Source organism: Phacochoerus africanus, chromosome 1 (genome assembly GCF_016906955.1).
Source record: "Phacochoerus africanus isolate WHEZ1 chromosome 1, ROS_Pafr_v1, whole genome shotgun sequence".
Taxonomy (NCBI): domain Eukaryota; kingdom Metazoa; phylum Chordata; class Mammalia; order Artiodactyla; family Suidae; genus Phacochoerus; species Phacochoerus africanus.
In genome coordinates this window covers 226,547,036-226,569,709 of record NC_062544.1, presented here as the reverse complement: position 1 = coordinate 226,569,709, position 22,674 = coordinate 226,547,036, and the positions used below count along the sequence as shown (strand labels likewise).

The 22,674-nt window shown below is 40.5% G+C and overlaps 1 protein-coding gene across 8 annotated transcripts in view; it reads right to left on the bottom strand.

Annotated features, from left to right (window-relative positions):
* Positions 1–771: 771 nt before the first annotated feature.
* Positions 772–22,674, bottom strand: part of CCDC191 (coiled-coil domain containing 191) — a 95,552-nt gene continuing 73,649 nt past the window's right edge. For 7 of the 8 annotated variants that reach the window (XM_047791980.1, XM_047792016.1, XM_047791988.1 and 4 more), the window contains 4 exons: positions 19,407–19,550; positions 15,523–15,675; positions 14,850–14,995; positions 772–1,975 (listed from right to left, as the gene is read on the bottom strand). In XM_047791980.1, coding sequence (XP_047647936.1) covers positions 1,831–1,975; positions 14,850–14,995; positions 15,523–15,675; positions 19,407–19,550 — 588 coding nt within the window. In that variant the 3' untranslated portion in view covers positions 772–1,830. The remainder of the gene's footprint in view (positions 1,976–14,849; positions 14,996–15,522; positions 15,676–19,406; positions 19,551–22,674) is intronic. The other variant, XM_047791999.1, reaches the window with a different exon arrangement.

The window sequence follows — 22,674 nt, the reverse complement described above, 5'->3', positions numbered from 1 at the left end:
TCCCAGCCATGTCTGTGACCTACACCACAGCTCATGGCAATGCCAGATCGTTAACCCACTGAGCGAGGCCAGGGATTGAACCCTTGTCCTTATGGATGCCAGTCAGATTGGTTTCTGCCGAGTCATGATGGGAACTCCAGCAATAACATTTGAAACCATATCTTTAAGACAGTACAGCAAGAAACATTAGGTCATTTACTAAGTAGGTTATTTTCTAAGTTGATTTCCTATATCTCTTTAGAAGGTTCTATAAGAAGTCCTTGCTGGCCCAATTAGAATGGGCTGCTGAAGACTCAATTTCTGATTGATGCTTGAGGTGAAATAAAAATAAAATAAAGCTTAAAAGGAAAAGGATTTATTTAGGCCCCTGGGAGGTTTACTTGAGGGATTCAGCCTTCCTTATCTACAGGTCTGGCTTTAAAGCAAAATTGGTATTTTATTTCTGCATGCTAATAGTGGCAAGTATACCATAACCGTATTATAGATAAGTACAGATAGTGATTTAGATGGGAAGAGGTTAACAGAATTACTTTTTAGTCCCATTTCTTTAGTGGGTGTTAGTCTTAAAAAGAGTTTTTAGATGATGACTATATAATCATGTTAAAGTAAAAGATGAGTGAGAACAGGGACACTGCAGAAGAAATATAATTCTCTATAATACCTTTTGTCATATCTGAGTAACTCATGACATCTTCCATAGAAAAAGGCTGTGTCATTTTATAGGTGGTGGAGCTAGATATACCTTCTAGGACATAAGAGACAATAACAGAATTTATTGAACAATACACAGAATTTTATTTTACAAACTCCAGTTTTCAATTCATGTAACAGTAGTTACTTCAGGGCTGCAAGAGACTTTCTCATTCTACTGTGAAAATTTACTGCCTGAATTTTTTGTAATAAGCATATATTTTGTAATGAAAAAACTTTTTCCAGCAAGCAGCTCTTTCAGAAAATTCCCAGGAGTATTCTGTCAGTCTGTATTCTCTAGCACCTTCAAGGTTAAAACATTCTTTGAATTCAAGATAAGTATCTCCATACATAGATCAAACTGAGCTGAGGACTAAAAGACAGCTCAAGTGTGTTATTAAGTTGCAAATGGTAGCATGTACAGACATTTTAACAAATTGCTGGACTGGCTTAGACAGATTCTATATAGCTTTTGGAATTCCCTTCGTGCTTATGGAAGTGCACTGAGAAGTACCTTTGGTGCCCCAGTTTCTCTGAAATTACGGTACACTGCTGCCAAGGGCCTAGAGTACCTTTTGATCCATGGTTTTCCATCCGGTGGGCAAAAAGAACAGGGTCTGGCAGAATCCCTGTTGTGGATGCTAAGGTTACTAGATGACTGACCCTCCTTTTCTAAGTACCCACTACTTGTAATTTCTATTTAATTAAAGTTATATTTGTCAACAATTCACATTAAACTATAAGGACACATTTGCCTTCACAATCCAGGCAAGCAAACACTTGTCCTTTTTAAAGTTTATGATACTGAAAATATGTAAGATACATCGGAACAGCAGAGCTCTGGACTGTTCCTTTGGATGATCCTGCTGTGATAAATGCTTTAGTGGACTGAGTACCACCCCAGGAGAAATCACAGAAGGAAGTACAAATTCACAAAATAACTTCTTTGATCCAAGAAGTATGTGGCAGAGCATAAACCAGATATATACGCACGTATGTGGGTGGGTGGAGATTCACACACATGTGTGCGCACATGCAGACCTGTGGAAATTCCCATCGTAAGCACACATTGGACCGTGTCCACCGGCACACCGAGGACTCCTCTTACCAAGGGCCAAGCATCTGTTGCTGTACACCGAGTCACAGCGGTGTGAACATCCGGAAGTCTGGAAGAATTTCAGCTACTTTTCTACGGAGCTGCTCTCGCCTTTCTTCTTTTCCTCTTTCCTCTTTGGTAAATTTTGCAAACTTCCTCCATGTCTGAAATGTGATCTGGAGAATCCTCCTTTGAGAATAAAAAGGAAAAAAAAGTAAAATGCTAAGGAAAAGCTGACCTTCCATCAATCTGCATTGAAAACTTTACAAAAATAATCCTTAGTGACTAAGATGTTACATGAAAGGTATGGAAGTCACAATGGGATTCAGACAGTGAGAATGCTATGATGAGAATAAAGCAATGAAAGAGAATAGGAGTGACTAATTGGTTATTTTTTCTTTTCCATCAGGTGGTCAGGGAAACCTTGTGAGAGGGTGACTCTGAGTGCCAGCCTTGGGACCACTCCTCAGGAGATGTGAAGCGCAGGCAGCAGGTGCCACCGTTATCAGCATTGAAGTCCCGGTGCTTGATGCATATTGTTTAAAAAGCCACTGGTCGAAGTTGCCAGTGTGGCTCAGCAGAAATGACCTGATTAGTGTCCATGAGGTTGAGGGGTTGATCCCTGGTCTCACTCAGTGGGTTAAGGATCCAGCGTTGCTATGAGCTGTAGGTCGCAGACACGACTCAGATCCTGAGTTGCTGTGGCTGTGGCATAGGCTGGCAGCTGTAGCTCTGACTGGACCCCTAGCCTGGGAACGTCCATGTGCCATGGGTGTGGCCCTAAAAACAAAGCAAACAAAACAAAACAAAACACTCACCTCCAACAACAGTCTTGAATTTCAGTTGAAAAACACTCTAATGTTGAGTTCTGGAAACATGGATGGAAGGGTTTTGTTCCAGCTTTCTTTTTTCTCAGAATTGTTTTGACAATTTTGAGTGTTTTGTGGTTCCATATAAATTTTAGGAGTACTTGTTCTAGTTCTATGAAAAATGTTAAGGGTATTTTGATAGGGATTACATTAAATCTGTAGATTGCTTTGGGTAGTATGGCTATTTTATTTTATTTTGCTTTTAGGGCCACACCCACAGCATATGGCAGTTCCCAGGCTAGAGGTCAAATTGAAGCTACAGCTGCTGGCCTACGCCACAGCCACAGCAACTCGGGATCAGAGCTGCATCTGCGACCTGCACCACAGCTCATGGCAATGCAGGATCCCTGACCCACTGAGCAAGGCTAGGGATCAAACCTGTATCCTCATGGATACTAATTGAATTTGTTTCCACTGCACCACAATGGGAACTCCTAGTATGGCCATTTTAATACTATTAATTCTTCCAATCCAAGAGCATGGAATATCTTTCTTTTCCTTGAGTCATCTTCACTTTCCTTTATCAATAATTTATAGTTTTCAGCATATATGTCTTTTACCTCCTTGGATAAGTTTGTTCCTGCATATATTATTATTTTGAAGTGGTTTTAAATGGGATTTTTTGTTGTTTTGGGGCCACACCTGTGGCATATGGACGTTCCCAGGCTAGGGGTCCAATTGGAGCTACAGCTGCTGGCTTATGCTACAGCTACATGGGATCTGAGCCTGGTCCTCGACCTACACCACAGCTCATGGCAACGCCAGATCCTTAACCCACTGAGTGAGGCCAGGGATCGAACCCACATCCTCTTGGACATTGTCAGGTTCATTACCGCTAAGCCACAACAGGAACCCTAAATGGGATTTTTAAAAAAAACTTTCTTGTATTTCATTATTAGTGTAAAGAAATGCAACAGATTTCTGTATATTAATCTTGTATTCTGCTACCTTGCTGAATTCATTGATAAGTTCTAGTAGTTTTTGTGTGGAGTCTTTAGGGTTTTCTATATGTAGTGTCATGTCATCTGCAAATAGTGACAGTTTTAGCTCTTCCCTTATAATTTGGATACCTTTTCTTTCTTTTTCTTGCCTGCTGTGGCTAGGACTTCCATTACTGTGTTGAATAGAAGTGGTGAGAGCGAGCATCCTTGTCTTGTTCCTGAACTTACTTATTGGGAAGACTTTCAGCTTTTCACTTTTGAGTATTATGTTGGCTGTAGTTTTGTCACAAGTGGCCTTTATTATGTCAAGATATATTCTTTCTTACCCACTCTGGTGAGAGTTTTTTTTGGATTTTGTCAAGTGCTTTTTCTGCATCTATTGAGATGATCACATGATTTTTGTCCTTCCTTTTGTTAATGTGGTAAATAACACTGATTGGTTTGTGTATGCTGAATCATCCTTGTGACCCTGGAATGACTCCAACTTGATCACAGCGTGTGATCCTTTTGAATTCACTTTGATAATACTTTGTTGAGGATTTTGGCAGCTACATTCATCAGAGTATTGGCCTGTAATTTTCTTTTTTTGTAGAGTCTTTCTCAGGGATGGTGGCCTCATATAGTGACTATGGGAGTGTTCCCTCTTCAGTTTTTTGTATTAGTTTCAGAGGGATAAGGGAGAAGTTTTTCTTTATATGTTTGGTACAATTCCCCAGTGAAGCCATCTAGTTCTGGACTTTTACTTACAGGGAGGGGTTTTTCTGGCCACACCTACAGCGTGCAGGTCAGGGACTGAACACATGCCACAGCAACAACCTGGGCCACTGCCATGAAAATACCAGATACTTAACCTGCTGTGCCACAAGGGAACTTCAGGGAGTTTTTGGTTTGTTTGGTTTGTTTTTACAGATTCATTCTATTTCACTTCTTGTTTTGGCTAGCTGTATGCTTCTAGAAACTTGTACACTTCTTCTAGGTTGTTGAATTTGTTGGCATACTTCATAGTACTGTTATGATTTTTTGTATTTCTTTGGTATTAGCTGTGATTTCTTCTCTTTCATTTCTTATTTTGTGTCCTCCTTTATCTTGCTGAGCATGATTAGAGGTTTGTTGTTTTTATCTTCTCAAAAAACCAGCTTTGGGCTTTTTTGATCTTTTCTATTTTTAAATCTCTTTTATTTCCCCTCTGATCTTTATTATCTTCTTCCTTCTGCAGACTTTTGCTTTTTTTCTTCTTTTTCCAATTCTTTCAGGAGGAAGATTGAGATTTTTCTAGTTTCTTAAGAAAGGCTTGTATTGCTACGAATGTCCCTCTCAGAACTGCTTCTGCAGCAGCCTATAGATTTTGTAAAGCTGTGTTTTCATTTTCATTTGTCTGATGTTTTCTGATTTCTTTGATTTCATCATTGACTCACTGGCTTTTTAGGAGCTTGTTAATTTTAGTAGTTTGTTAGCTTTTTAGTTGTTTGTTCGCTTCCCATTTTTCTGTATTTTTTCTGGTTTCATACTATTATGGTTAGAAAGGATGCTTGAAATGTCTATCCTTTTTCTTGAGACTTGTGACCTGGTATGTGGTCTATCCTAGAGAACGTTCTATGTGTACTTGCAAAGGATGTGTATTGTTGGCTTTGGATGGAGTGTCCTGTGGATATCAATTAAGCTCAAATGGCCTGTTGTGTCATTTAGAACCTGTGTTTCATTACTGATTTTTTGTCTGGATGATCTGTCCATCGATGCCAGAGGGGTATTAAAGTGCCCTATTATTGTATTATCAATTTATTCCTTTATCTATTAATGTTTGCTTTATACATTTAGGTGCTCTTAATGAGTGTAATATCCTCTTCTTGTATTGTTTCTTCTCCTTGTATTATTATATAATGCCCTTCTTTGTCTTTCTTTATAATCTTTGTTTTAAAGTCTATTTTATCTGATATGAGTATTGCTATTCCACTCTCTCATCATTTCCATTTTGCTCCCCTTACTTACAGCCTGTGTGTGTCTTTTGCCCTGAAGTGAGTCTCTTGTAGGCAGCACAGTGAAGGTTCTTGTTTTTCTTTTTTTTTCTTTTGCCATTTCTTGGGCCGCTTCCACGGCATATGGAGGTTCCCAGGCTAGGGGTCGAATTGGAGCTGTAGCCGCCAGTCTACACCAGAGCCACAGCAACTCGGGATCCGAGCCGCGTCTGCAACCTACACCACAGCTCATGGCAACGCTGGACCCTTAACCCTCTGAGCAAGGCCAGGGATCGAACCCACAACCTCATGGTTCCTAGTCGGATTCGTTAACCACTGCGCCACGATGGGAACTCCCCCAGGTTCTTGTTTTTCAATGTGGTCTGTCACTCTGTGTCTTTTGATTGGAGCATTTAGTCCATTAACATTTAAAGTAATTATTGATAGGTATGTACTTGCCATTTTAATCCTTGTTTTTCAGTTGTTTTTGTAGTTCTTTTTTGCTCATTTCTTTTTGTTTTTCCTTTTGTGGTTTGGTGATTTTCTTTTGTAGTATGCTTGATTCTGTTCTTTTTGGGTTTTGCGAATTGTATGTTTTATTTGTGTTTACCATGGAATTCAATTATGTTGACCCATAGGTTATCTGCTTGCTTTAAACTGATAGTCATTTAAATACAAACACATTCCAAAATAGCTACATTTTTATACTCCCATGTTTTGTCATTTTGATGTCCTATTTTATATCTTCATGCGTTATCCTTTTCTGTTTATTGTAGTTGTAATCTCTTTAAAATTTTGTGTTTTTTTTTTAATCTATTGGCTTATTTAAGTGATCATTATTCCTTAGCTATGTTTGTTCTTCCTATTGGGATTTGCCCTTTTCTATGGATTCTTCTTTCCATTTAGAGAAGACTCGTAACATTTCTTCTAGGTTTGGTTTGTTGATTTCTTTTAGTATTTGCTTGTTTGAGACATTCCTTACCTCTTTTTAACTCTAAATGATAATCTTGCTGGGTAGAGTATCCTAGGTTGCAGGTTTTTCCCTTTCAAGACTCTGAATATATCATGCAATTCCCTCTGGCCTGCAGAGCTTCTGCAGAAAAAATCAGCTGATAAGCTTTATGAGTGTTTCGTTGTAAACAACTCTTTTTCTGCCTTTAGAATCCTTTTTTCAACTTTTGCCATTTTAATTATGTCTTGGTATGGATCGATTTGGGTTCATCTTTTTAGGACCCTTTGTGCTTCCTGTACTGGGACATCTGTTTATTTCTTTTTTTAAAATTTTTATTTAATTTATTTATTTTCTTGATTTTTTGTTTTGTTTTGTTTTTTTGGTCTTTAGGACCACACCCACCACATATGGAAGTTCCCAGGCTAGGGGTCCAATTGGAGCTACAGCTGCTGGCCTACACCACAGCCACAGCAACATGGGATCCAAGCTGAGTCTGGGACCTACACCACAGCTCACAGCAATGCTGCATCCTTAACCAACTAAGCAAGGCCATGGATCGAACTGGCATCCTCATGGAGGCTAGTTGGGTTCTCTAACCACTGAGCCATGACAGGAACTCCCTTAATTTTTATTTTTTGGTCACACCCACTGCATATGGAAGTTCCTGGGCCAGGGACTGAATCCCAGCTGCGGGTGACCTGCACCACAGCTGTGGGAATGCTGGATCCTTAATCCATTGTGCAGGGCTTGGGATTGAACCCACATCTCTTCGGCGACCTGAGCTGCTGGCAGTCAGATCCTTGACCCAGTGCACCACAGTGGGAACTCCTATTCCCTTCTTTAGGTTTGGGGAGTTCTCAGCCATAATTTCTTCAAATATATTTTTGATCCTCTTCTCTCTCATTTTCTGGAACCACTAATATGCACAGGTTGGCACACTTTATATTATCCCATAGACTTCATATATTGTTTTCTTTCATGTTTCCATTTGTCTTTCTGTCTGCTGTTCAGATTGGATGATTTCTGTTATTTCTCTTATCATTTAGTTATTCATTCTTCTCTATCATTTAGTTAACTACCCATTTCCTCTACACTGATTTTGGAAATTGAATTATCTGTTTTTGATTGGTTCATTGTTTTAGTTTCTCATTCCTTGTTATAGTGATCTGTGTTTCTACTGATATTTCTTAATTTAGTTAGCATTTTTATTACTCCCTTTTTAACAAGTTATATTCAGTGAAGGTCTTTCTAAAATATTTTTATTTCTAAATTTCTATTATATATTTAAAATGATGACCAATAAGTTAGTCTGTTGCTAATCTTTCAACCTTTGGACTTCTGTACTATTTTATTTATATATACTTTTTCTGTCAACTATGATTTATAAAGAGAACAATTCAGATTTTAATTCAATTCTGAATCAATCCAGAGTTGATTTGATAAATAATTACTAAAGAACAAGGAGAAACATATTGGGGGAACAGGGACACTGCTAAAATATACTAGGACTGGGACCTAAAATATTTCATCACTTTGCAGAAAAATACCATTATCCCTTCTGGTTTTTATTATTATTATTTCTAATTAGCTCACAATCACTTGCAGGAAGGTGGTGATGCTGCAGTCAGAGGTTGTCAGTACTTCCACCTGCTTGGATAAATCCTTTATTACCATCTTTTTGAACTCAGGATCTGGCTGACTGGTAATCTCTGTTTCATTATTTTTTTTCAGGTGATTTCTCTTGCTCTTTTAATTTGGAATAGTTCCTCTGCTTTTTCATTTTACTTTCTTTGTCTTTACTAACTCAGGAAAAACTGTTACCTATTGTGGTCTTAAAGGAGTGTTTCTATGTGAGAGCATCCCTGTGTAGATGGTGTGTGTCCAGTGTTTTTGGTGCAAGGGCTAGTTTTCATATGAACTCCAGTGACGTCTTTCCTCAAGGTGTGCTGGTGATAACCTTGATTGGGGGTGTGTGGTTAATGTTGGGGGATCTAAATCTTGTGTGAGGTGGGACTTCCTTCCTGCTCTGTGGCATTCACTACCCTGTCAGGTTCCCAGTTGTTGGTGTGGAAACCCTGAGGTTGGGCTTGATCAGGCCCCATTCCCCTTGAGTATGTGCCCTGTTGCAAAGGAGGGGAGTGCTGAAGTAAGTGAGGTCATGCACTTAAAGAGGTCCAATGCACCACCTATGTAAGTGTCCTTGGCTCCGTTCAGATGCAGCCCAAGGTTATATCTCTTCTCCTGTTGTGTTTGTCCCAGATCTAGTGCATAGCTATGGTGTGGAGTGGGTGGGTAAGAGGCTGAGGCTGGGAGTTGGGGCACTGTGGCTGTAGGAATTGATGTGGCTCTGCTGCCACTTGAGATTTGGGTTGCCTGTCTTCTCCCAGAACCTCTCTGCCCCAGATCCAGTGCTAAGCTGTGATGTGGAGTGGGCAGAGCTGGGGCAATCTGGGAGAAGAACCCTGGCATGCATCTGAGGCACTGCTCTGACAGTGGTTGCCACTGCCCCACCTGGATCACACTGCAGTCCCTCCGGTTTGTCTCTGAACAGCTAGTTTGAGCTGTCTCCCTGGGCCTGTCTGCTGTAGATTCTGCACTAAGATGCAGCATGCTACTGGGATATTGTTGAGAGAGGTCACTGCCACCCAACCTAGACCACAACCTAGGCCCCCTGGATTGTCTCTGCGAAGCTAGACTGAATCATTTCCCAGGGTCCAGGTGACCTTGATTTTGCATCAAGCTGTGGTGTGGAGTGAGCAGGGCAGGAGTGTTCACCCCATTCAGATTAGGGAGTGTGGAGAGATGGTGGTCATGAGTACGAGGCTCTCTCTACCCTGATTGTTGGTGGGACAACTTCTGTGTACTCTGTGTGAGTAGAGTTAGGCTTTCCCAGCTCTTCTATCCCAGTGGTTCTCCCAGCAGCCCAGGGGGCTTGTCTCCTCTGCAGAGGACCCCAGAACTGGGATGCCCACACTGTGACTTGACTTGCTCAAGCCCCAGGGCGGGATCTGTCCATTCAGGCCTTCTCTTCCTTTCAGATCCCTCCCAGGGCACATGTCCCAACCCCATTTTTTCCATCCTACCCCATTTGAGTGGAGATCTTTCTTCTAGCTTTAGTTGTATAGAGTTGCCAGTTTCCAGTTAGTTTTTTGGTTTTTTTTGTTTTGTTTTGTTTTGTTTTGTTTTTTGTCTTTTTGCCACTTCTTGGGCCGCTCCCGCGGCATATGGAGGTTACCAGGCTAGGGGTCCAATTGGAGCTGTAACCACCGGCCTACGCCAGAGCCACAGCAACGCAGGATCTGAGCCGCGTCTGCAACCTACACCACAGCTCACGGCGATGCTGGATCATTAACCCACTGAGCAAGGCCTGAAACCTCATGGTTCCTAGTCGGATTCATTAACCACTGCACCACGATGGGAACTCCTCCAGCTAGTTTTTTTTGATGTGTTTGTGGGGAGAGGTGGGCTCCATGTCTTCCTACTCCACCTTTTTGATCCCTCTTGAACAGAATTTTTATCAGGCAAAGAAAATGCTTTCCTAGAAAAAGGCATGCCTTGAATAAAGGCAGAAGCAAGAAAAGCTAAGTTTCATAACTAGAGGCATAAGTGGGATTTATTCTGGTTTCTTGACCTTCTAATGAAGCCCCCCTAGCATGCATTTCAGTCCCCATGAATTTTATGGCTAATGGTTGGCTGAAGTTTCTGATAATGTTGGTTTTTTGTTGGTGGAAGAATTACTGTTAAAAAAGGCTTTAAGGAGTGGAGCTGCTTCATTTGCTTTCTTTCATCCATCTAGTCCACCATTTATACCTTCTTATACTTGGCTATGAGACTCCCAGTCGGTGACCCCATCTCCCACTCTCACTTGCCGTTCATATCTTTCTTCCGGCTGTACTCCCATTTTCTGAGTTCTATATTTTAGCTCCTACTATCCTATCCTAACTAAAATGCTCTGCCTCCTGGCGGAATTTTCCTAGATCACCTTTGTCTGCATTTATTTCCTTTCCTCTGAACCCCTAAAGCACATGATAACAAACACTGGTTTGGTGCTTATCTAAAGTCTCTACCTACCTACCTACATCTATCCACCTGAGATCCACAAACTCCTAGACATAAGTTGTGTGTGATGTGCCTATGTGCGTTTTCTGGGGAACGGGTCTGTGACTTCCGTTGCTACGTCACAGGGGTCCTATGACTTCAAAGTGGTTAAGAACTACAGTGCCAGGGCAATATTAGAAATATAAGTAGGGAGTCCTTGTGTGGCTCAGTTGTAACAAACCCGACTAGTATCCACGAGGATGTGGGTTCGAATCCTGGCCTCACGCAGTGGGTTAAGGATCCGGTGTTACTGTGAGCTATGGTGTAGGTGACAGATGCCACTCAGGTCTGGTGTGGCTGTGGCTGTGGCATAGGCTGGAAGCTGCAGCTCCAATTTGACCCCTAGCCTGGGAACTTCCATATGCTGGGGGAAAGATAGAGACCAAAAAAAAAAAAAAGGATATATATAAGTAGTACTGGTTAAGCCAAGAAGACCTGGCCAAGTGCATAGCAGAGCTTTAACTGCAGAACCACACAGTAACTGCTGATGATGAGATTTAAGTCTGGAGATTTGTAACATTATAGGTCCATTATCTAATTACAAATTATATAAATATACACCTAGATGTGATATAGATAATGCAAAATTAAATTTCATGGTCTTATTAGGAATCAACTTTCTCAGTGGTATTCTAATTTTTCACCCACAGCTTTTCTTTACAATATTATTTCATTCAAATAAAATTAAGAACTCTGAATATCAACTTCTAAGTGTTAAAGTTCCTTTTAAAAGATCCATGACTAAATATTAGTGTCAATCCCACAATAAAACTCATCTGTTCATGTATAAGTATCTATCATACACCCATGTATTAGGTTCTGTCATACTGAGAATTTGGTAGTGAGCAAGATGTGGGGACAGACAAATGTAAACATGTAAACAATAAATGACAATTTCAGAGTCTTAAATGCTGTAAAGAAAATAGGGCAGGACTGGATAGACAGGGATGGAGGCAGGTGATGCGCATCTGAGTGGAAACCTGAATGGAGAGAGGTCCAGATCACTTAAGAGCTCTGAGGCAGACATCAGCGTTATTTGTCCTAGGAACACTGGGACTGGACTGTGGTGAACAAGGAGCAAAGGGAAGGGATGAAGTAACAGCAATGTGCTTTTACATCAAATAGATGCTGCCTGAAAATTTACTTCTTGTTGAATGCATGGATTCACATACAGATTTTATAACTTCAAACTCTGAATAGGACCACTATCTTACTCTTGTATTTTAGTTTACAAATAGGGAGGAAGAGTGATTTTAGCAAGAAGAGAATAATTTGGATTCATAAAACCTGATCTGGAGTCTAGGCTGCACTTTTTATTTTTTGAGTACCTTGGGCAATTCACTGACTGCTTGTAGCTTCACTTTCCTTGCTGGAAAATGGGAGTCCTGATCTTCCCCCTCTCCCCTCCAGCCTACACTACAATTAGATGAGACAGGGTGTGTGCAAACCCTCTCACTACCCTGTCTCTTATCAGAGAGCTGCCTCAGTGCATCTTTCAGTCTGTTTTTGGCAGCTGAGAAACAGAAAAAGATAGACAAGAAGGGTGGTTAATAATAATATATTAATAATGCCATTAAACAAAAAATAGCTATTATTTTGGGCCAACCAGTGCATTAACTGAGGTCCTATGTTACTCTGTTTAGTCTCCACAACAATTCCATACGGTGTGTTCTGTGGTTATCCTCATTTTACAAAAGAGGAACCAGGAGGTTCAAATGTGAGCATTTATTCAGAGGAAGTCCTCTGAATACTTCATTCATTGCCTATTTATTTTAGACAAAATTAGAATCAACTTGCTTATGTTTTCCCAGCCCACAGATTTCAGTACCTGTAAATTAAACAATGACGAGCAGGTTTTGCTGGAGGTGGGCACCCTCCTGGCAACAAGTTAGGAACATTTTTATAAAAAACAAGATACACACGCAAACACACAGCAACCAAAAATGAATCAATGTAGTGAGAAAGGGGATACTTCTACCCAGAATTGCCAAAGCAATCCTGAGGGGGGAAAAAAAAAAAAAAAAAGCAGGAGGCATAACTCTCCCAGACTTCAGACAATATTGCAAAGCTACAATAATCAAGTCAATGTGGTACTGGTACAAAGACATATGGATCAATGGAACAGAATAGTGATTCCAGAAGTAAACCCAGACATCTATGGCCAATTAATCTTTAACAAAGGAGCCAAGAATATAAAATGGGAAAAAGACAGTCTCTTCAGCAATTGGTGCTGACAAAACTGGACAGTCTGGTGTAAATCAGTGATACCAGAACACCTTCACACCATGAATCAAAAAGTAAATTCAAAATGGCTTAAAGACTTAAACTAAGAAGATAAAACTCCCAGAAGAGAACATAGGCAAAACATTCTCTGACATCAACCATAGAAATGTTTTCTTAGGTCAGTCTCCCAAAGCAATAGAAATCAAAACAAAAATAAATAAATGGGACCTAATCAAACTTACAAGCTTTTGCACAGCAAAGGAAACCATAAGAAAAATTAAAAGACAACCTATGGAATGGGAGAAAATAGCTCCAAATGATGCAACTGACAAGGGCTTAATCTCCAAAATATACAAACAACTCATACAACTCAACAACAACAGAAACAACCAAATTGAAAAATGGGCCAAAGACCTCAATAGAGATCTCTAGGTCACAGATGCAGCTCGGATCTGGTGTTGCTGTGGTGTGGGCCAACAGCTGTAGCTACGCCTAGACCCCTAGCCTGTGAACCTCCACATTCCGTGGGTGCTGCCCTAAAAAGACAAAAAAAAAAAAAAAGAAAGAAACAATGAGGTCCTACTGTACAGCACTGGGAACTGTATCCAATCTCTTGGGATAGACCATGATGGAAGATAATATGAGAAAAAGAATGTATATATATGTGTGTGTGTGTGTATGACTGGGTCATTTTATTGTACAGCAGAAATTGGCACAACATTGTAAATCAACTATAATTTCAAAAAAAGACAGCAAAAAGAAAGCAACACTTTTGTACTTTCCCAAGTCTTAACACTTCAGAACCAGAGGCAGATGCCCACCACATTAACTGATGCTTGTGAGGAATGACATTGAATCACCAAAACTGGACAGATCATTTGTTTACTCTCCAAGAGAAGTGCATAATAAAATTTAGAACACCACTATTCAAGATGCTCAAAGTTAGCAAAGAAAAACTTACTTCTATGGAAAAGTTTATTCCCCATGGACACTCTGAACTAAGTAAGATGTCACTGTATTATAAATACTGTAATATCATAATATTGTATTATAATATTAATTGTATTATAATATACAATTAATTATATAAATATTAATACATATAGTATGATTCTACTTTTATAAATTTCTAAGCCTTGAAGGCTGCATACTTAGGAGGTAAAAATAAAAAGAAGTTTAAGGAAATGTTTATCTTAAAGGTCACAAGAGTGGTTGACCTTCAGGAGGAAAGGGTGAGAACTGTGATTAAGGAGGAGCCTGTGGGGCCTTCTGGGGGCCAGCGATGTCCTAGTTTTCTACCTTATAGTAATTCATGAAGCTGTATTTTATGATTTAAGCACTTTTTCATATTTGTGTTATATTTCACAGTAAGTAATGTTGTTAAAAAAGAAGTTAAAAGATAAAAACTCTATGACAGGAGTTCCCATCATGGCTCAGTGGTTAACCCAACTAGTATCCATGACAACATGGGTTCGATCCCTGGCCCTGCTCAGTGGGTTAAGGATCCTGGTGTTTCGGTGGCTGTGGCATAGGCCAGCAGCTACAGCACTGATTCGACCCCTAGCCTGGGAACCTCCATATGCCACGGGTGTGGCCCTAAAAAACCAAAAAAAAAAGTAAATAAATTAAAAAATAATAAAAAAAATAAAAAGACAAAAGCCAAAAACAAGCAAACAAATAAAAAACCAACAACAACAAGAAACTCTATGATAAATAAAGAACAGAGTACCTCTGCTTAGGTGCTTTTCATCTGTCTCACATCACTTTATTCTCTTACCAGTCCTGTGAGGAAAGGAGGGCAGGTATCCTCCTTCACCTCCTACTTATTTTATGGGGACCCTGGGGGCCTAGGGAGTTTCTCTCTCATACTCTCCCATGCAGTCAGGAGGCGAGCTGGGACTCCCCACTTCTGCCCAGCTTTCCTAGCCTCCTCCTTAGCTTTTCAAATACATTCCAGGCATACAGTCTATTTATTGCATAGCGACTATGAAGTCAATGAGTGAATTTTCGTAGAGATCAAAAGCTCACCTGTCACTGTGCTCCACTGCAATCTTGTGTTTGTTCTGAGAATCGATTTTGGCTTCCCTGACCAGGTTATACCAGGCCCTGAAAACCTTCTTCTGAAGAAAATGTACACACAGTTTTCGTTCTTCCTCCTCTAGATCAATCAGGTACTAGGGATGAGGACAGGGGAAAAAAGTGAGACAAATATTATCACAGATAAAGATTTGAGCAAGTAAAGAGCACAAAAGAGAAAGAATCAAAACAAATACAAAACAAAGGACATGGGAAGCATAAGGAAAAAGGATAATGTGGCAGCCAAGGTCATAGCCTCTGTAACAGATTAAAAAGATAATAATGGAATCAGAGGGGTAAAAACAGTTCTACTGAGGGGGGTAGGTTTCTAGTATAATCTCTTGAGCGATTATGGGACAAGAAATTAGTGTAAAAGCAAAAACTGATGTAGTGACATGTTACAGTTTAGAGGGATATTATGTGTGTGAAAAGAAATGTGCTTAAGATTTTATACTAAAAAACAATTGATCTGTCACTTTGCAATTCATTTCAAAGTAGTGAATTAAATTGATTCCTCTAATTGTTCTTGAAGAAACATAATGACTTGACATCTGAATGCATCTAATTTTCTTACATAGAATTGGGCAGAGACATCTATTTAAAACTCCCTTCCCTGTGGTCTTACCTGTAGCCAGCTCTGGGTGACTCTCCTAAGCAATATTTGGTAATAAAATTGATCAGCCTGGGCTATCTTCCTAGCCAGGCTTTCCTGACTCCACTGGAACCAGGTCAGCAGGCATTTCCTCTGTAAGGCCAAGGAGTGATGCTCTATGGCCACCTGGACAATGTTTTAAATGAAGAAAAGGAAATTATTCCTTCTATCTTAAATCATTTAAGAAAATACACCTCACCTTGGCAAGTGATGATATATAAACCATATGCAGGCAGTTACTAGAGAGAATAATCTTTCATTCAGCCTATGTCCTAAAAGCTTTGACTACTGATCATATTAAATGGGGATTTTAGATGCACATCAGGCATAGCCTTTCAGTGCTAACTCCCTGAAGACACAGTGACCGTCTGGTTATTAAGGAAGTGGAATAAACAACCTCCAAAACCATTAACGTCACTTGCATTGAGTTTTGAAGTGGCTGGCTGGCAGCATTCTTGGTTTGTTCTCCTGGAGCTTGGGCAGCAACTCTATAACAAACCTCTCTTTATTATGTACTTAACCATTATCTAATTGAGGAAATGCCAATACTTTCAATTAGTTTTGTAGAATGAGCTGTCACTAGCATTGAAATTTAGACTTTATCAATAAACCACAAAACCATTTGATAGAAAAATAACATGAATAATTTAATGTCTTACCAACTTAAAAGGCTCAATATCATTCTATCAAAATAAACATATAACTCAGACTCTATAGGTTTTAAAAAGTAACTGTTACATTCTTTTAAGAGGTCAGAGGGAAAAGCCTTCTTAGTCCTCCCCCAGACAATGACAGCTTTTTTCTAAGTCTTGTCTTGCCACTGAGCACTGTGAATGTGATTAAGCCAGGTGAATCCCTTGGCAGTCATACACACTGGCTGAGATGACCATCACAGGAGGTCTCTGTGGCCCCCAGGAGCCAAAAGGCAAGGGGAGCCAGAAACACACAGCTTCCTACCCTCCTTGCTCTCCATCTTCCAGGAAAACACAGAGAACCAGAGAGAAAAAGAAGAAGGATGCTCAGAAGATCTCCTAAAAGTTGTGAATATGTGGTTGGAAAAAATGCAATACAGCACATGTGAATTTGAGGGAAAATGCTGAATAACTCTTCTGGAAAAAAATAAGCCAGGAACTGTTTAACTGGACCCTTTTCCTTGATTTTTTTCTATCACTTCCTAGAAGTTAACTGATGGATGGTGAAGCTACCCATCTTATGTCCTCCAGAACTTTTCCTTTTACTACTACTACTACTACTTTTTTTTTTTTTTTTAACTTTCCGCTGGTGGTTGGTATCTAATACACTTCTGATTCCTACACAGCACAAAGATATGCCAGAACTGGGCAGGATTTTTAGAGGAAGCGGTTGCTAAGCTCCATTCTAGCTTTGTAACCAACATGTGATCTTAAGCAAGTCAGTTTTCTTCTCTAAGGTTCAGGTCCCTTATTTACAAATTGAAAGAGATGGAGAGGATTGCTTATGTTCCAGAATTCTACTATCTAATGTGGTAAGCTGAATAGTGGCCCTCAGAGATGACCACATCCTAATCCCTAGATCCTTTCATAAAGTCAAAGGGGTTTTGCAGATACGATTATATGAATGATCTTAAAATGGGAGGATGATCCTGGATTATATGGGAGAGCCTTAAATGTGATCACAAGGGTCCTTTTAACAGGGAGGTAGAAGCATCAGCATCAATACGAGATGTGATGATGAAAGTAAGAGAGTGAGTCGAGGGAAGGGCTATGGGCAATGGAATGAAGGCAGCCACAAGAAGCTGAAAAGGTAAGGAAACAGGTTCTGTCCTGGGAGCCTCCAGAAGGCACTTGTCTTGCTGACACTTTTGACTTTAGCCCAGCCAGTCTGATTTTATTATCTTAAAATTCTGGCATCCAGAATTTTAAGGTAATAAATTTTCTTGTATTAAGCCACTATGTTTGTGGTGATTTGTTATGAGAGCAATACAAAACTAACACATTTGTTAGAAATTAGAGAGATGTGGAGTTCCCGTCATGGCTCAGTGGTTAATGAATCCGACTAGGAACCATGAGGTTGTGGGTTCGATCCCTGGCCTTGCTCAGAGGGTTAAGGATCTGGCATTGCCATGAGCTGTGGTGTAGGTTGCAGATGTGGCTTGGATCCCGCATTGCTGTGGCTGTGGTGTAGGCTGGCGGCTACAGCTCCGATTGGACCCCTACCCTGCGAACCTCCATGTGCCACAGGAGCGGCCCTAGAAAAGGCAAAAAGATTAAAAAAAAAAAAAAAAAGAATTTCATTTCCAGACTCACTAAGGAAATGAAGACTAAGGCTCAGCCTGCCCATATCATCACTATGAAAAAGCCAAAGCAAAATAGCAATGTCTGGGTCACAGATGGGTCTAGGCCTCTAAATAGGATGGGTCCAGAGTTCCCGTTGTGGCTCAGTGGTAACAAACTTGATTAGTTTTCATGAGGACTTGGGTTCGATCCCTGGCCCTGCTCAGTGGGTTAAGAATCTGGTGTTACCATGAGCTGTGGTATAGGTCACAGATACAGCTCAGATCCCGTGTTGCTGTGGCTATGGTGTAAGGCCCTAAAAAGACATACACACACATAAAAGGATGGATCCTCATGCCCTCAGGCCTGACCATCATGAATTGGCCTCCTAAGCTGATCTGGGATACTCAGTAGTTCCAGAACCACTGGTTACAAGACAGAGGACAAAAAAAAATCAGAGAAAACAGTGTGGAAAGCACCTGGGGACAAAGAGTAGCCTAAGTCACATTCACAAAGATATAACCTGCAGCATCACTGAATTTAGTGGGATTCTTATAACAGAGCATTACTGTTCATTCTTTTTGTTTGTTTTTTGTGTTTTAGGGCCGTACCCATGGCATATTGAAGTTCCCAGGCTAGGGATTGAATCAGAGCCACAGCAGCCAGCCTACACCACAGCCACAGCAACGTGGATCCAAGCTGCTGCTATGACCTATACCACAACTCATGGCAATGCTGGATCTTTAACCCCTAAGCAAGGCCAGGGATCAAACCCACATACTCATGGATCCTAGTCGGGCTCTCTACCGCTGATCCTTGAAGGGAATTCCTTGTTCATCTTTAATCCTGGTTAAATGTCCTATTCTATGCACTGGATAAATGTGAATTTCAATGGTATTTGATTTCATTTTTCTCTGTGTGGTAGAGTGGATTACTGTTCCTGATAATAGGAGCAGTCACTGATACTCCTGCACCTGATTTCATCCTGCCTCCCAGTGGAGTAGATGGAGCCTCTTTATTCCCTCACTGACCTTGAGTTTGGCCTTATGACTTGCTGTGGCTAATGGAATGTTACTGGACATGATACAGAGACATTTGCCAGGTGAAAAGCTTGCCCTGAATAACAGCTGGAGCCAGAAGGAGAGGCTGTGGAGAGACCTGAACTCAGTCCACACGGGCCCACAGACACGTGAATGGGAAGTACATACCTGGGCTGTAAGCCACAGTATTTCAGGGCTATTTGTTTACTGCAGCAGAGACCTGATTAGGATACTTGATGTTAATTATTTTTCTCTGTATCATATAACTATACACTGCTATTTTAGCAATACACTGTTAAAATTGAGAGAGGCCTCTATTCATCTCACCTTAGAGGTCTCTAATCAAAAATGTACTCTAGTGTTTTTCCAACATATTCAGTTACATAAGTCTTTACCTACCTTGGAAGACCAAATCCAAACTTTTATCTAAAACAAATTCCCACACTCAATTTACTTATCTTTTAGATCCCTAAACAAACCCCAAAGCCTAATTGGGTGTTAAATCCTATTTGAAAAGTCCACTTGCTCATGGCAGGGGGGCAGGGGTAAGAATGTGAAACTATACCTGGATGTTTTGCTTGCTTTGCATTCTCAGCCTCTTCCAAGGCTCCAGACCTTTTTTTCTTAGCAACACTTTTTTATAATGTTCTTTGGCGATTGCGTCCAGCTGCTGATTCCTCTTAATTCTCTCCTGCTTCTCGAGTTCTTTCTGGAAAAAAATTAAAAAGTAAAAATGCCAAGGTGGAACCAAGATGGTGACATAGGAGGCTCCTGAACATCCCTCCTCCCTTGGAGGTACTGAATGTATAGCTACACATGGAGCAATTCCCTCAGAAAGAAGTCCAGAAACTAGCTGTGTAACTACTCCATATCAGGCAAATAAGAAAACATCCACATTGAAAATCCTGACAGGAAAGGCTGAAATACAATCTCACCATAAACTCCATCTCTGGCACAGTGCCATATAACAGGGAGGGAACTCCCAGCTTCTCCCTGAGGAGTGAAGGGTCTGGACTGCACATCTAGCACCCCAATTATAATGGGCCCCCAAAACACCTAGCTCTGAAAGCTTTTGTCTATGAGACATGTAAGATATAGCAGACAAATAAATAGGTCTTAATGACATGAGAGTATTCACCATGGCCATCCAATACGGCTCTGCCCTGAAAAAGCAGGCAAAAAAGCCCATCTCCTAGTCTTTCCCTGAAAGGGATTTGAGGGCATACTTTACAAACTGCTGCCTGAGGGTCTAGATTCTAATTTAGCGCCATCTAGGGGCTGGCTGCAGATGCTGGCTCTGATCCTCTACAGAGCCTGAGGGAGCCTTGGGGTACTTCCGTCTTCTCCCTGTGGTGCATTCCAAAGATAAAACCAGACTGCCAGCTTCTCTCTAAAAGGAGTTTGTACACACCTATGGCACCCTAACTTTTGTGACTGTCACCTGAGGGATCGGCCCCTGGATTGCCTGGTTCTGACAGCTAGTGGAACTTATATTCACAAGTGCCATGGCAAACAAGGAGGTTTTAAATGGGTTCAGGAGAACCCCACCCCTAATGCCCTAGCTACCTGGCCCCATGGCTATGTACCTGGGCTTGGCGAAAGGGAGCAGGAAAAGCAAACATCTCCTAGTTTCTCCCTGGAAGGGGCTTAACTATATACATTTTCAGCTGCTTCCGGAGGGTACAGCTTCTAATCAGCTTACATCAAAGTGCTGACTGAGATCCTTCCTTTTGACAGGTCTTGATACATGCTTAAATAAGGAGAGCTATTAAGAACAAAGACAGCGGCTTTGACAATCACAAAGATTTGAGAGATAACCAAGACCTTGGGCCAGGCTGACAGATGAGGTTCATCTCCTACATGAGACCACTCTGTCAAGACTAGGAGAGGGGACTGTTTTATCTAATGCACAGAAACCAAAATAAAGAGTCAAGAAAAAGGAAGAAACAGAGAACTACATCCCAAACAAAAGAAAAAGATAAACCTCCAGAAACCAATCTTTATGAAAGGGAAATAAGTGATTTACCCAATAGAATTTTCAAAATAATGGTTATAAAAATGTTCAATGCATGAACAAAGTGAGAATTTCAACAGAGAAAGAAAATATTAAAAAGTACCAAATATAAATTATACAGCTAAAAAATAAAATAACTGAACAGAAAAATTCAACAGAGGAATTCAACAGAAGGCTAGATCAAGAAAAAAGATCAACCAACTTGTAGGCAGAGCAGTAGAATTCATCCAATCAGAGGAACAAAAAGAAGAAAGACTGAGAAAGAGTAAAGATAGCTTTAGGGACTAATGGGATACAATCAAAGAGAGAATATACATACTATAGGAGTCCTAGAAAGAGAGGAGAGAGAGTAGCAGAAAGCTTATTCAAAGAAATTGGCTGAAAACTTCCCTAAACTGGAGAAAGAAACAGATATCCAGACAGAAGGCCCCCAAAGTACCAAATAAGATGGATCTAAAGAGACACACATCAAGACACTTTTATAATTAAATTTTCAAAAATTTAAGACAAAGAGAGAACCACTTCTTCCTGAATACAGAGAACCAATTTGTCATGGGTTTATCCCTGAGGAATTATTCCAATTCTGCATCCTGAAACTGGTGTCACAGGCTTTATCTTATGTTTTATATCCAAAGATATAACTGATTTCCCTAGTGACCTTCTCTGCTATACCAACAGTAGGGTTGGTCATCTATACAATTAGAAAGTATGGTACCTCTGTTAGACAATTTGCTGGTAAACTTAATGAGCAAAAACTGTCCAACTAGAAGATATGAAGTAAGCTTCCATCAAACACACCCAGGATCCAACGGATTTGGACAAGTCCTAGCAGGCACTTATTCAGAAGTGTCATTATTATTATTTTTTCCTTTTTACAACCACACCTGTATGTGGGAGTTCCTGGGCTAGGGTTTGAATTGGAGCTGTGGCTGCCAGCCTCTGCCACAACTTGCAGCAACACCAGGTCCTTCACCCACTAAGTGAGTCCAGGAATTGAATCTTCATGCTCATGGAGACGTCGGGTCCTTAATCTGCTAAGCCACAACAAGAACTGCAGTGTCATTATTATTATTATTATTTTTTTTTTTTTTGATGTTCAGAGGAATAACACTGCTATGGCCTTGGAGGTTGCTTGCTGGTAATGGCTATATAAAGTGTACAGGGAGGTAAAGAATCACTTGTGCAGAAAACGATGTATCAAAAGGAATATGACCACATGGTATACTGGATAGAGAAACATACTGTGCAGAGCATTGTTGCCCAGAAGCAAAAGGAGACAACTGCCAAGTGCAGTAATCTTCTCCCAAAGAAAGTTCAAACACAGCCAGTCTATAAATGCATTCAGCTATAAAGAGTTGATTTACTAAATGGAAACTAGCTTATGTGACAAAATCCTTTTGTCTATTATTGTAGAGTGAAGTTACATTTTACTTTTCCTAAAAAAGAAAAGATTTGGGCTTGGTATAGTGAGAGAAACAGAACAACCTATTGGCCAGTAATGTATTTCTCAACTTTCTTGGTCAGTATAAGCAGTTTGTTTCCAGCAAGAAAAATGCTAGTCAGATAGCAAAGTTATGACTTTTTATGAACCAGAAAACTGAAGCCATCCTTAAATCTGGAGACAGGCACCTGTAGGAAGACACAACACCCAAGTATTTGTTCACCTGAGGCAGAAGCCCCCCTATACCATGAGCCAATAAGATGTTTAAGCTAGAAATGTTGGTGAATTGCTAGAGGCCAAGGGTAAGCCAGCATGAGAAGGGTAAAGCTCCTGGGGCAGGGTGGGGTGGGGTGTCAGAGTCATAGGGAGGTTCCTACC